The 14,750-nt window shown below is 45.5% G+C and overlaps 1 protein-coding gene across 1 annotated transcript in view; it reads right to left on the bottom strand.

Moving 5' to 3' along the window:
• LOC133652995 (ubiquitin carboxyl-terminal hydrolase BAP1-like) overlaps positions 1-14,750 on the bottom strand; it is a 37,447-nt gene that overhangs the window by 8,530 nt on the left and 14,167 nt on the right. The window contains exons 6-11 of the mRNA XM_062051974.1: positions 14,264-14,325; positions 14,048-14,190; positions 13,853-13,931; positions 13,649-13,772; positions 9,380-9,518; positions 9,153-9,304 (exon numbers count right to left, since the gene is read on the bottom strand). Coding sequence (XP_061907958.1) covers positions 9,153-9,304; positions 9,380-9,518; positions 13,649-13,772; positions 13,853-13,931; positions 14,048-14,190; positions 14,264-14,325 — 699 coding nt within the window. The remainder of the gene's footprint in view (positions 1-9,152; positions 9,305-9,379; positions 9,519-13,648; positions 13,773-13,852; positions 13,932-14,047; positions 14,191-14,263; positions 14,326-14,750) is intronic.

The following is a 14,750-nucleotide window of genomic DNA, read 5'->3' as shown; positions in this document are numbered from 1 at the left end:
GTGCCTCCTCGTGGCCACACACGGATAAGGGTCTTTGCAGACCCCGAACTAAACTGAAAGGGATCTCGGAGCAGCAGTGGGCCCCAGAGACGTGGCGTATAGGCCCACCATTGTGTGGAACACGCCCTGAAGCCCGTCAACCCTGCCCCAACTATGGGTAAATAGCCCCATTGCCTTGTGGGTCAGCTTATTTAGGCAAAGGCTAAGGGAGCACACCCTGACAGAAAAGCAATGTGCTGGCGGTGCGCAATAGGCGGGCCTTAAAAGATTAACCTCCTGCAGTCATGATGGGGGGCTGGTCGTCATGGTCATATACCACTATGGTGAAGATAGTGCTACTGGAGAAAGCGCACCTCCTTTGGCACTTAAATATCTCCTTGCGCAGGTACCCACTTCTGACCATGGTGAACAGTACCTGGACTAACATCTGGTTGAAGTCTGACGGCGATGGGGTTTCTGGCAACGGGAGCAGGTTTGAATGTACTGGAAGCTTTTAGCTATAACCCTGCACGGCAGCAGCACAGGGTATAGGTCGCTAACAGCTCGGTTGAGTGGAAGCTGTTTTGGGCAGACCCCTGTGTGTTTGAGCAGCCTTATTTAGGGACGGCACTGCCCACCTCAATTGAGGACGGGCCTAGAAAAGGTGGCCTAAAAATTCTCGCCTGGATAGGATACCGCACCTATCGGGCCATTCCATATACCTGCGGTCGAAATAAAAATAAAAATAAAAAATCATGCAACTTGAAACTGGCAATATGGAATGTAAGGACTCTCCTGGACTCGTACGTCAGATCTGACAGACCTCACAGGAGAACTCCTTGGTTGCTGCAGAGCTGAATCGCTACAACATTGACATTGCAGCCCTGAGTGAGACCAGGATCCTGGATGAAGGCTCTCTAACTGAGGAAGGTATGGGCTACACATTCTTCTGGAAAGGCTACCCCTCAGGAGGACAACATCTGCATGGTGTAGGACTGGCCATCAAAAACACACTGCTGCCAAGACTCACTGAAACACCTGTCGGCATTAGTGAGAGACTAATGACCCTCCGTATCCCCCTGGTGAGGAATCTCTACGCCACACTTCTCAGTGCTTATGCACCAACCCTGCCATCTGAGAATGAGGTAAAGGATTCCTTCTACCAGTCACTTGATGAGGCTCTCTGCCAGATCCCCAAGAATGACAAGATTTTCTTGCTTGGGGATTTTAATGCCCGAGTGGGACAGAACAACAGAATATGGAGTGGAGTACTTGGCAGACATGGAGTTGGTCAGGTTAACTCAAATGGGATGAGATTGCTTACTCTCTACTCAGAGCATAACCTGACCATAACCAACACCATCTTCCAGCAGAAGGCTAAATATAAGACTTCACGGATGCACCCCCGTTCTAAACATTGGCACCTGATAGATTATATCATAGTGAGGCGTAGTGACATCAAAGACGTCCTCATCACCCGTGCCATGAGAGGTGCAGAGTGCTGGACAGATCATCATTTGATTATGACCAATGTCTACATGCAAGTGCGCCCCCCCTTGAGACGGCGAGGACCCAAAAGGAAGAAGCTAGACTGCGCCCGCCTGGAAAACCCTGATCCAAGAAATGACTTTTGCCGCTCCCTGGCTGAGAAACTTGGGGAGGTGGAGTCTTCCTTGAACTCTTCTGAGAACTCTATCGACCAGAACTGGAACTCTATCAGCTTGGCTCTCTATCAATCATCAATCAATGTTTATTTATATAGCCCTAAATCACAAGTGTCTCAAAGGGCTGCACAAGCCACAACGACATCCTCGATACAGAGCCCACATACGGGCAAGGAAAAACTCACCCCAGTGGGACGTCGGTGAATGACTATGAGAAACCTTGGAGAGGACCGCATATGTGGGTAACCCCACCCCCTCTAGGGGAGACCGAAAGCAATGGATGTCGAGTGGGTCTGACATAATATTGTGAAAGTCCAGTCCACAGTGGATCCAACACATCAGCGAGAGTCCAGTCCATAGTGGGGCCAGCAGGAAACCGTCCCGAGCGGAGACGGGTCAGCAGCGCAGAGATGTCCCCAACCGATGCACAGGCTAGTGGTCCACCCGGGGTCCCGACTCTGGACAGCCAGCACTTCATCCATGGCCACCGGACCTATGCAACTCCCCCTCCCAAGGGACAGGGGAGAAGAGGAGAGAAGAAAAGAAACGGCAGATCAACTGGTCTAAAAAGGGGGGTCTATTTAAAGGCTAGATTATACAAATGAGTTTTAAGATGGGACTTAAATGCTTCTACTGAGGTAGCATCTCTAACTGTTACCGGGAGGGCATTCCATAGTACTGGAGCCCGAATAGAAAACGCTCTATAGCCCGCAGACTTTTTTTTTTGGCTCTGGGAATCACTAATAAGCCGGAGTTCTTTGAACGCAGATTTCTTGTCGGGACATATGGTACAATACAATCGGCGAGATAGGCTGGAGCTAAACCGTGTAGTATTTTATACGTAAGTAGTAAAACCTTAAAGTCGCATCTTAAGTGCACAGGAAGCCAGTGCAAGTGAGCCAGTATAGGCGTAATATGATCAAACTTTCTTGTTTTTGTCAAAAGTCTAGCAGCCGCATTTTGTACCAACTGTAATTTTTTAATGCTAGACATAGGGAGACCCGAAAATAATACGTTACAGTAATCGAGACGAGACGTAACGAACGCATGAATAATGATCTCAGCGTCGCTAGTGGACAAGATGGAACGAATTTTAGCGATATTACGGAGATGAAAGAAGGCCGTTTTAGTAACACCCTTAATGTGTGACTCAAACGAGAGAGTTGGGTCGAAGATAATGCCCAGATTCTTTACCGAGTCGCCTTGTGTAATTGTTTGGTTGTCAAATGTTAAGGTGGTATTATTAAATAGATGTCGGTGTCTAGCAGGACCGATAATCAGCATTTCCGTTTTCTTAGCGTTGAGTTGCAAAAAGTTAGCGGACATCCATTGTTTAACTTCATTAAGACACGCCTCCAGCTGACTACAATCCGGCGTGTTGGTCAGCTTTAGGGGCATGTAGAGCTGGGTGTCATCAGCATAACAGTGAAAGCTAACACCGTATTTGCGTATGATGTCACCCAACGGCAGCATGTAAATACTAAAGAGTGCAGGGCCAAGAACCAAACCCTGGGGAACTCCGCACATTACCTTGACATAGTCCGAGGTCACATTGTTATGGGAGACGCACTGCATCCTGTCAGTAAGATAAGAGTTAAACCAAGACAAGGCTAAGTCTGACATACCAATACGTGTTTTGATACGCTCTAATAAAATATTATGATCGACCGTATCGAAAGCGGCGCTAAGATCAAGAAGCAGCAACATAGATGACGCATCAGAATCTATCGTTAGCAATAGATCATTAGTCATTTTTGCGAGGGCTGTCTCCGTAGAGTGATTTGCCCTGAAACCGGATTGAAAAGGTTCACAGAGATTGTTAGTCACTAAGTGTTCATTTAGCTGCTGTGCAACAATTTTTTCGAGAATTTTGGAAATAAACGGAAGGTGGGAGACCGGTCGGTAGTTTACCATGAGGTCAGGATCGAGGTTAGGTCTTTTGAGCAGAGGATGAATAACCGCTTTTTTGAATGCTAGGGGAACAGTGCCGGAGGAAAGTGATAAGTTTATAATATTTAACACTGATGGACCTAATAATACAAACAGTTCCTTGATAAGTTTCCCAGGAAGTGGGTCAAGTAAACATGTTGTTTGTTTTATCCCACTTACACGCTGTAATAATTCCTCTAAAGTTATTTCATCAAAAATAGAGAGACTATTTTGGAGGGCGGTATCCGTCGTATAAACAGTCGTATTTGTGTTAATAGAACCCAGTTGTAGCTGGGATGCGTTGTCTTTAATCTCCTTTCTAATGAGTTCAATTTTCTTATTAAAGAAATTCATAAAGTCATCTGCCGAATGGGTGGAGCTACTGGGAGGAGTCCCTTGTTGGGTTAGCGATGCTACTGTACTAAACAGAAATTTAGGATCGTTTTTGTTGAGGCGGATGAGATTTGAGTAGTATTTAGCTTTAGCTAAGGTAAGCATGCATTTATAAGTTATTAAACTATCACTCCATGCTTGATGGAAAACCTCAAGTTTAGTCGCGCGCCATTTGCGTTCCAGTTTTCTACATGATAATTTATGAGCTTTAATTTCTTCTGTAAACCATGGGGTGTGCCTTTTAGGGGCCCTTTTTTGCTTTAGCGGTGCAATACTATCAATAATTTCGCGCAAGGCATCGTCAAAGTTGTTAGTGAGGTTATCAATAGAGCCGACATAATTTGGGAATGGTGACATTACCGAAGGCAGTAGGTCAGCAAGAGTTATCGTTGTGGCAGCATTAATGTTGCGGCCGCTATAGCAGTTATTATTATTATTAGCTTGTTGACAATGAGTCAAAACTTCAAATTTTATAAGGTAATGATCGGACATTACTTTAGTATATGGAAGTATCATAACTTTGGAGGTGGTGACACCCCTGACAAGCACTAGATCTATTGTATTACCGTTGTGATGCGTGGGTTCATGTATTATTTGTGTAAGACCACAGCTATCAATTATGGTTTGGAGCGCCACGCACTGAGGGTCCGATGGGGTATTCATATGGATATTAAAGTCCCCCATTATGATTATATTGTCGGCGTGCGTCACTAGATCAGCAACGAACTCTGAGAATTCACTGATAAAGTCCGAATAGGGCCCAGGGGGGCGGTAGATAACAGCCAGGTCGAGAGGTAGCGGTGTGACAGACCTCATAGTAAGCACCTCAAACGATTTATATTTATTATTTAGGTTAGGGGTAAGGTTGAAATTTTCATTGTATATTAGTGCGACACCCCCTCCCCTTTTAAGAGGACGGGCAACATGCGCATTCGTATAGTTAGGAGGAGATGCCTCATTGAGCGCAAAAAATTTGTCTGGTTTGAGCCAGGTTTCGCTAAGACCAATGACATTAAGATTGTTGTCTCTAATGACCTCATTAACTAATAACGCCTTGGGAGACAATGATCTTATGTTTAAAAAGCCCATATTATAGGTATTGGGCTGTTTTGACGAGTTTTTGTTAAGATTATCCGTAGTAGCAATATTAACAACGTTGCGTTTATTATGCGTAGTGCACTTTAAATAGTTTCGACCATATCTAGGAATTGATATGACGGGAATTTTCCGATTGGGCTGCTGCCTCATAGAGGCAGCAGCCCAAACAATCGGCTTCAGGAGCAAGAACCACCAAGACTGGTTTGATGAAAACTCGGACACCATCCATGTCCTGTTGAAGGATATGCAAAGCACACAGGGCAACCCTAGAGAACCCTTCATCCAGTAGCGCCAGGCAGAAATGGCATAGAGCTCAAGGAGAAGTGCAAAGGGCTGTTAGGAGGATGCAGAATGAGTGGTGGAGAAAAAAGGCACATGAAATCCAAACCTTTGCCGATAAAAATGACATGCACAACTTTTACAATGCTGTCAAGAAGACCTACGGCCCAACAAACCGCTGCATCACTCCCCTGAAAACAGCAGACGGCCTGTCAACCTTGAAGGACCAACCTAGCATCCTGCTGAGATGGGCGGAACACTTTAGTACCCTGTTGAATCAGGAATCTGATGCAGACCCCACTGTTCTGGATGAACTGCCTACACTTACCGTCATGCACAATCTGGACGAGCCCCCAACCTTCCTGGAGGTCCGATCAGCTACCTGCTCCCTCAAAAACAACAAATCCCCCGGTAATGACAACATCCCGGCTGAACTACTGAAGCAAGGAGGATACTTCTGCACAAGAACATTGCACCAGTACATCACAAAGGTCTGGGCTAAAGAGAACGTGCCACAACAATGGAGAGACGCCAATGTTGTCACTATCTACAAGAACAAGAGTGACAAGGCTGTCTGTGACAACAGTAGGGGCATTTCACTCCTTGCTGTTGTCGGTAAAGTTCTGGCAAAAGTGATGTTCCAGAGGCTGATTAATAACATCACTGAGTCGATACTGCCTGAATCACAGTGCGGGTTTAGAAAGAATAGGAGCACAGTGGACATGATTTTCACAGCTAGACAGCTGCAGGAAAAATGTAGGGAACAACATCAGGACCTATTCATGGCCTTTGTCGACCTCTCCAAAGCCTTTGACACTGTTCAGAGAGAACTTCTATGGGAAGTCCTCCTCAAGTTTGGCTGTCCCATTAAGTTCGTTAACATCCTCCGTCAGTTTCATGATGGAATGACTGCTCGAGTGACCATAGGAGGTCAAGAGTCTGCCCCCTTACCTGTACATACAGGAGTAAGGCAGGGGTGTGTACTAGCACCAGTGCTTTTTAACATCTTCTTGCTATGTGTTACCAAGCTTCTCCACAAGGAGATTGAGGACAGCAGCGTTGTGACAGTGGACTTTCGTCGAGATGGCAACCTCTTTGATATCAGGAGGCTTCAGGCTACCACCAAACTGCAGAGGGAGAGAATTGTTGAGATGCAGTACGCAGATGACTGTGTTCTTGTATCTCACAGCCCACAAGACCTCCAGTCTGTTCTTGCGGCTGCGGTGAGAGCGTACAGCAGGATGGGACTGACCGTCAACACCAGCAAGACGGAAGTAGTTTGCCGGTGGAGCTCCAACAAGCCATCTACATCACCTGTGTTCACTGTTTCTGGAGAACAAATAGCAATCGTTCCATCCTTCAGATACCTGGGGAGCATTATTTCTGATGACAACACTGTTGATAGTGAGGTCCAGAACAGGATCAAGCAGGCAGCGGCAGCTTTTGGGAGACTCAGGCGTCGGGTCTTCCAAAACAAGAACCTCCATCTCCACACAAAGGTCTCTGTCTATCAAGCCATCTGCCTCACTACCCTCCTCTACAGCTGTGAAGCCTGGGTAACCTACAGCCGCCACATCAAGGCCCTAGAGCAGTTCCACATACGCTGCCTTCAGCGCATTCTGGGGATCACATGGTGTGATCGTGTGCCTTATTCTGAAATACTCTCAAAAACCAACTGCAGGAGTATTGAGGCCATGATCACCCTGCACCAACTACGATGGCTGGGCCACGTGGTAAGGATGCCCTCAGACCGCCTGCCTCGCAAAGTGTTATACGGCCAGCTACACCATGGTTGTCGCTCTGCTGGAGGGCAGAAGAAACGATATAAAGACCAGCTGAAGACTGCACTAAGGAAGTGTAAAATCAGACCTGAAGCCCTGGAGGGTGTGACTGCTGATCGTAACACCTGGCGTCAGCTGTGCCAGGATGGCACCCGCCTGCTGGAGGAGGATAGGACAGCCAGGAGACAAGAGAGAAGACTCAGGAGGAATACACCTACGTTTGCCGTTTCTACCACCACCACCACATTTACATGCCCTACCTGCAGTAGGGTTTGTTTATCCAGGATAGGGCTATTCAGCCACCAACAAACTCACCGATAGAAGTGGATGTCGTCATTGGACTCGATGGACAACCATAAGCAAGCAAGTGTGTTACGGACAGCAAAGCCCTGTCTGTCTGTTATTTCACTTGACCTTTTTCTGTGTTGATTGAGCGGTGTTGAAGCAGCAAAAAAGGACATTATGTTAAATGAAGAGTTTCTGTCTCTGATAGTTGATATAATAATGTAACTGCATCATAAAGCTTACATGAACTCCATGGTGTTCAGGGATGAATAGTCTCTCCTATTGCTATTGTACTATTTTTTCAGCTATAGTTACATTAATCATTAGTAATGGAGCAGCCTAGTTTTGAATGGCAGGGTCCCTGCCACCACATGTTGATAAAAATATAACATTTACATAATAAAAATAAACTACAGGCTTCCAAAATGCTGTAATAAATTAAGCATGATGAGTTGACTTGAAACTGTTTAATGTTGCACTTTTTATATGTAGAAGAAAAGTTTTGTCATTTTATTTAATCTGAGCAACAACTTGAGGCAGTTTAATGTTGATTAACGTGGGCAGAATTATTATGTTCCCAATGTTAAAAGGATAAAGCCATTGTTTACAAATTTGGTAAATAAATAACCAAAAAATGTGTATTTTGTTGTTTTCTCACTGTACCGAAAATGAACCGAACCGTGACCTCTAAACCGAGGTACGTACCGAACCGAAATTTTTGTGTACCGTTACACCCCTACTATTTACATTGTAGATTGTCACTGAAGGCATCAAATCTATGAATGAACACATGTGGAGTTATGTACTTAACAAAAAAGGTGAAATAACTGAAAACATGATTTACATTGTAGTTGCTTTAAAATAGCCACCCTTTGCTCTGATTACTGCTTTGCACACTCTTGGCATTCTCTCGATGAGCTTCAAGAGGTAGTCACCTGAAATGGTTTTCACTTCACAAGTGTCATAGTTTTGATGCCTTCAGTGACAATCTATAATGTAAATAGTCATGAAAATAAAGAAAACGCATTGAAATGTATTGTATTAAACACATATATACACATATACATACATATATGTACACATTTACAAATACACACATATATGTTCATGCACATATATACATATACACGCATATACATATGTGTACATACACATACGTATATATACATATATGAATATGCATATATACATACATACAGTGTATAAATACATATAAATATATACAAATGTGTATATATATACACACATTTACATATACATATCAATACATGTATTCATCCATGTACACATTCACATTTACATACATACAAACACATTTACATACACACACACACACACACACACACACACACACACACACACACACACACACACACATGCACACACACACACACACACACACACACACACACACACACACATGCACACACACACACACGCACACGCACACGCACTCGCACTCGCACTCGCACCCGCACACACACACACATACATTTATATTAAGTATATAAATAAATACTTAGCACACACATGCGTACACTCACACACATATATGTATATACACACACACACACACACACATATGTATATGTATTGGTATATACACCTGCACAAATACATCATTTTAACAAAATGTGGCCCCCAAGTCAAAACGTTTAGGGTCCCTTGTGCTAGTTCTCAATCATTTCATACTAGCAGGTGATGGCACATATGATTGAAAAGCCATGAACTCCCCTCCCCCTACCTGCATTGGGGACTTGGCGTAATTGTGGTTGTCGAGGAAGGCAGGCAGACGGTTGGCGACTTGCTGTGATGCTCCTCCGGGTGCTTTCCCAATGACCTTAGCATTTCCTGAAGGGGCGTCTTTAGTTTGACCTCTTGACTCATCCGCCATGTCTAAAAGCAGCAGATGTATAGTAAATCCATCAGTGTAACATCATGAACTATTCACAAAAATAGAAGAATAGGCACCAGAGGAAGCAGGTCCGGTGCCTTGGGATATAACTGGCTCCACATCGGCCTCTTTCTTCAGTGAAGTGGTGTTGCCGTCCGGCGTGGACGAATCATGCTTCTTATCATGGGCAAGTTCAGACTGGGTGAGTCGGATCATCTGCAGATTTAAAAAAAACTTATTTTCAATTGTAATGATGTCATCCTCTGATTTGCATAACTTGGGATGGACACATTATAACAAATACTACACATGAATAAATGTACAGAAAGCACTGATATTCAAAGAAAGGAACCATATTGATACCCGTCTGTAATCAGAAAAAAAAATGCATCGGAAATCTCCAATATAAACAGGCCTGCAGCGTGTTTACTTGTGCAGAGCTGGACAGTCAGTTAACATCTAAAAGTCCTCCAATAAGCACACAAGGTTGGTATTTTCTTCTATATTAATCAAGTCATTTACAAAAGGTAAACATGGTAGGCTTTAGGCTACTAGGCGCTTGCAGCTACACAACATCTAGGCACACAATAGCACACAAGCTAGACATACGTAATACGTATCCTTCATTGAACAAAACAGCACATTTGTCAATATAAACAAGAATCAAATAATTATAATTGCATATTACTTACACATGCAAAGACTCCAAGGCAAAAGCGTATTAGTAAGTGTCCAGTAACAAACGTGTCCACATCACTCAACCTAATGAATTACTGTGGCCATTATGTGTAATCAAAAAACAATTAGCACTCTACTCCAACTTAAATAATGGACGGTTAATAATAAATAGGTTCATGTTTTTCATACCTACCATTGTTCTCTGTTCCATTTCACTTCATTGAGCCGTATTTAACATTCCACACTACAAAATAAAAAAAGTATGTATGATTTCTGCTGATATCATATTGGCTCAATAATGGTATCGGCCAATACTTAAGGCTACAATATTGGTATCTTATCAAAAGTTAAAAAGTTGTATTTGGAGACCCCTATTTATTGGTATCGCAATTTCAACTTTTTAATGGTACTGTAGCGGTTGCTTTAAGGACATAATTCACCACACCTGTTTACTTGACTTTGTCGTCATTACTCACTGCCATTGTTCTATTGCGCACATAACAATGTTGTTCTTGTTTACAATTCATATATGCAGCTAAGAGTGAGTAATTCGGTGCGGTCCCTTTTAGCGATCATCAAGAGTTTTATCCAAAGGTGGGGGGTTTGTTGTGACCGCCATTTTGAGTCGCTTTATGTAAAAAGATCATTCTGCTCTTTGGTTGAATAAACGGAGCACACGTTTGTGTGTCAAAGATATTTCAAGTTGTCTTGCTTTCGCGTTACAAGCGCAACACTGGTGACCCCAACATTTCACTGAACGCATTCAGTGAATATTATCGACCATGACGGCGAATGCAGTTTTACTGAAGCTGCCTGAGTTCTGGGAATCTTCCGGGACTGCATGGTTTGCCCATGCCGAAGCACAGTTCGCGCTGCGTGGTATCACTGAGGACGACACAAAGTTTTATTATGTAATTTCCTTCCTCAGGAGTGCAACGACGACGAGAGTGGGTAGCATCCTTACGCGTCCACCGGATGTGAACAAGTATCTCAAGTTGAAGGCTCACCTCTTAAAGACATTCAAACTTTCCGATGCGGAGAAAACTAGCCGCATTTTGAACTTATGGACGAAATGCGCGACCTCTTAAGTGAGCACAGGCCTGGTTTCCTCTTCGTGCAGCTTTTCCTGAAACTCCTGCCCTCTCAGATGCATGCTGCTTTAGCCAACACTGCCATCTCAGACTGCCGCGAACTCGCTGCTGAAGCAGATAAGTTCTTTTTAGCCTGCCAACCGACCTATGTGGCTGCATTCTTTCCGGCTGGGGATGAAAGGCCCATGGCAGATACTTCCACTCTCGCTGCTGCTGCTGCGCCCCCCCAGGCGCCAACTGGATTCTGGACTTTGTTTTTTCCATGCAAGGTTCGGAACCAAAGCCAAGCGGTGCCGTCCCCCATGCAGTTTCAGTGGACCGCCGCCGGGAAACGCCAGGGCCGGCACTCAGCAGTGGCCATGAGTGTCGGCACTGCTGGTCCACCCCTCTGATATCCCAAAGACAGCGGTCATCCCCCCAATGGGCCTGTTCAAATTTTTACGGATGCCTCTTGGCCTTAAAAGCGCCTCACAGAGTTTCCAGCGGCTGATGGACTCTGTTTTACGTGACTTGCCATTTCGGTTTGTCTACTTGGACGACAACCTTGTAGCGAGCACCTCTCAGGCCGAGCATATGACCCACCTCAGGGCTCATTATTAACCTGGCGAAGTGCCAGTTCGGGTTGTCTGTAATCGACTTCCTTGGACATTGCGTCACGAAGTGCAGGGCAGTTCCCATTCTAGCGAAGGTTGTTGCCATCGCAAACTTCCCCCACCTGCTCACGGTTAAGGCACTTCAGGAGTTCCTTGGCATGGTAAATTTTTACCATCGTTTAATCCTCCGGGCCGCTGACCTCATGCGGCCGCTGTATGATGCTCTTAAAGGGGCTGCTCCCAAGCACATGGTGGACTGGTCTGACGCGCAGCAAAGTGCTTTTGTGGGAGTCAATTCTGCTCTAGCGAACGCTACTCTGCTGGCGCACCCATTACCTGATGCTCCAATTACAATCACCATGGACGCTTCAGACTATGCTGTAGGTGCAGTGCATGAGCAGTGGGTGGGTGGCACTTGGCAACCTTTGGCTTTCTTTAGCAGGCAGTTGCGCCCCTACGAGCGGAAATATAGCATATTTGACCGTGAACTCCTTGGCCTCTATCTGGCCATACGCCATTTTCGTTTGCTGCTAGAAAGAAGGCATTTCCCAGCTTTTGTGGACCACAAACCCCTCACTTTAGCGATGGCCAAGACGGCCGAACCGTGGTTGGCTCGGCAACAGAGGCACCTCTCCTACGTCTCCGAGTATACGACGGACATCCAGCATCTTGCTGGTAAGAACAATGTCGTTGCTGAATGCCTCTCCCGAGCCATCACGGGCGCTGTCCATGTGGGGCTTGATTTTGCACAGATGGCAGTTGACCAAACCAACAACCCGGGCATCCGAGCTCTGAAGGCTGCAGCCCCAGGGCTACAGTTGTCTGAGATTCTATTTGAGGACACACATATTGCGCTCCTTTGTGACATCTCAACAGGTCGGCCACGGCCCCTTGTGCCTGCCTTTTGGATGCGGCGGGTGTTTGACTCGATCCACAGCCTTTCCCACCCTGGAAGGAAACCTTCCCAGCGGCTGGTAGCTGCAAAATTAGCCTCGCATGGACTGAAGAAGGACGTCAGAAACTGGGCTGACACATGTGTGGCATGCCAGCGCTCAAAAGTGCACTGCCACACCAGGGCTCCACTGGCACCGTTTACGGTTCCGGAACGCCGTTTTGACCATGTCAACGTGGACCTGGTCGGGCCTCTACCATCTTCACGCAGCTGCACATAGCACGGTGGACCGGCTTAAAGCGGCCCACTTGGATCTTAGTCAGCCAGTTACCATGGCGGTACCCCCGCGCCGGGGTCGTCAGGCCCGCTCTGCCTGCGCCCCATTATAATGTTTTGCATCTTTCTCTGCGGGCCCCCGGGACCTCCGACAGGGCAGATTCCCTGTCGGTTCCCCCTGCAGACTCCCCGCCATTTGTACCAGTCCGGCGCACCCGGTCTGGTCGGACCTTCCGTGCCCCTGTCCATTGACTGTTTTGTTTTTTGTGATGGCGAATTCTGGGGGGACGTGTGTAGCGGTTGCTTTAAGGGCACAACTTATCACACCTGTTTACTTGACTTTGTCATCATTATTCATTGCCATTGTTCTAGTGTGCACATAACAATGTTGTTCTTGTTTACCATTCATATATGCAACTAAGAGTGAGTGTTTCGGTGTGGCCCCTTTAAGTGACCGTCAAGAGTTTTACCCAAAAGGTGGGGGTTTGTTGTGACCGCCATTTTTAGTCGCTTTATGTAAAAAGATTATTCTGCTCTTTGGTTGAACAAGTGGCGCACACATTTGTGTGTCAAAGAGATTTCAAGTTGTCTTGCTTTCGGGTTACAAGCACAACAGTACGCCTTTTTGTTCTCTATAGTAATTCCATTTGTAGAATGTGCCAACATAACTGAGCTGTGGGCCCACTTTGTGTTGTTTGCAACCAGGAGACACAAATTCAACACACAAAAATGGGAGTCAATAGAAAATGTTGTCAAAGAATGAATAGAAAGATAAACCCTACGTAAAAATCCTCTCAGCTAATTGCACAGCCTGACCTTCTGCAGACCCTCCAGAATAGTCTGTCGGTTCTTCTTTAAAACCCCCAGTTTGGACTCGTATTTCATCCTGCGATCCGGCACCACTGCCATTAAGTTGAAGCGGATGTCGTGATACGGCTCACTGAGAACAAGAACAAGAACAAAATAATCCTGAGTGAGAAGCTGAGAAGAAGATATTAGTAGGGACTCTTTGACACTCACCCAGCAGTGGCCAGGCCGATCCTCTCCATGATGACCCGCCGAGCTTTATCCGTCCATTCCTCTTCCTCTCCCCACGGCCCTAAAATTAAACAACATAATTGTCAATCAATTCTATTACTTATTTTAAGCATCCAATGAGCCAAAATGCTGCCAACTGGTCAACAAATGCATGTTGGGGGGGCCTTCTAATCTCACCATGGTCAATCGGGTAAGCCTTAAGGCCATCGAGCTCAAAGAGGCGATCTTTGATGGGCACATAGCTGACAAAGTGGAAAGCCTCCATGGTTCGCACGGCACTGATCCCATTCTGTTTCTCGGGCAGGTGGCGAGGCTCCGGTCTCCATAGAAACACACAGAGAAAACTGAAGCGATTCCAACACAAGGAAGCAGGAAAACGTAGCAGTAACATACCTAGCATGGCTGTTGTGTGCTCTGGCCAGCTCTGGGGCATTTCCAATTGCATAACCTTTACTCTGAAAAACACATTGTATTTTCAAGTTAAAGGCCTACTGAAACCCACTACTACCGACCACGCAGTCTGATAGTTTATATATCAATGATGAAATCTTAACATTGCAACACATGCCAATACGGCTGGGTTAACTTATAAAGTGCAATTTTAAATTTCCCGCGAAACTTCCAGTTGAAAACGTCTATGTATGATGACGTATGCGCGTGACGTCAATCGTTGAAACGGAAGTATTCGGACACATTGTATCCAATACAAAAAGCTCGGTTTTCATCGCAAAATTCCACAGTATTCTGGACATCTGTGTTGGTGAATCTTTTGCAATTTGTTTAATGAACAATGAAGACTGCAAAGCAGAAAGCTGTAGGTTGGATCGGTGTATTAGCGGCTGGCTGCAGCAACACAACCAGGAGGACTTTGACTTGGATA

This window comes from Entelurus aequoreus, linkage group LG01 (assembly GCF_033978785.1).
Source record: "Entelurus aequoreus isolate RoL-2023_Sb linkage group LG01, RoL_Eaeq_v1.1, whole genome shotgun sequence".
Lineage (NCBI taxonomy): Eukaryota > Metazoa > Chordata > Actinopteri > Syngnathiformes > Syngnathidae > Entelurus > Entelurus aequoreus.
This window is presented reverse-complemented; position numbering and strand designations above follow the sequence as displayed.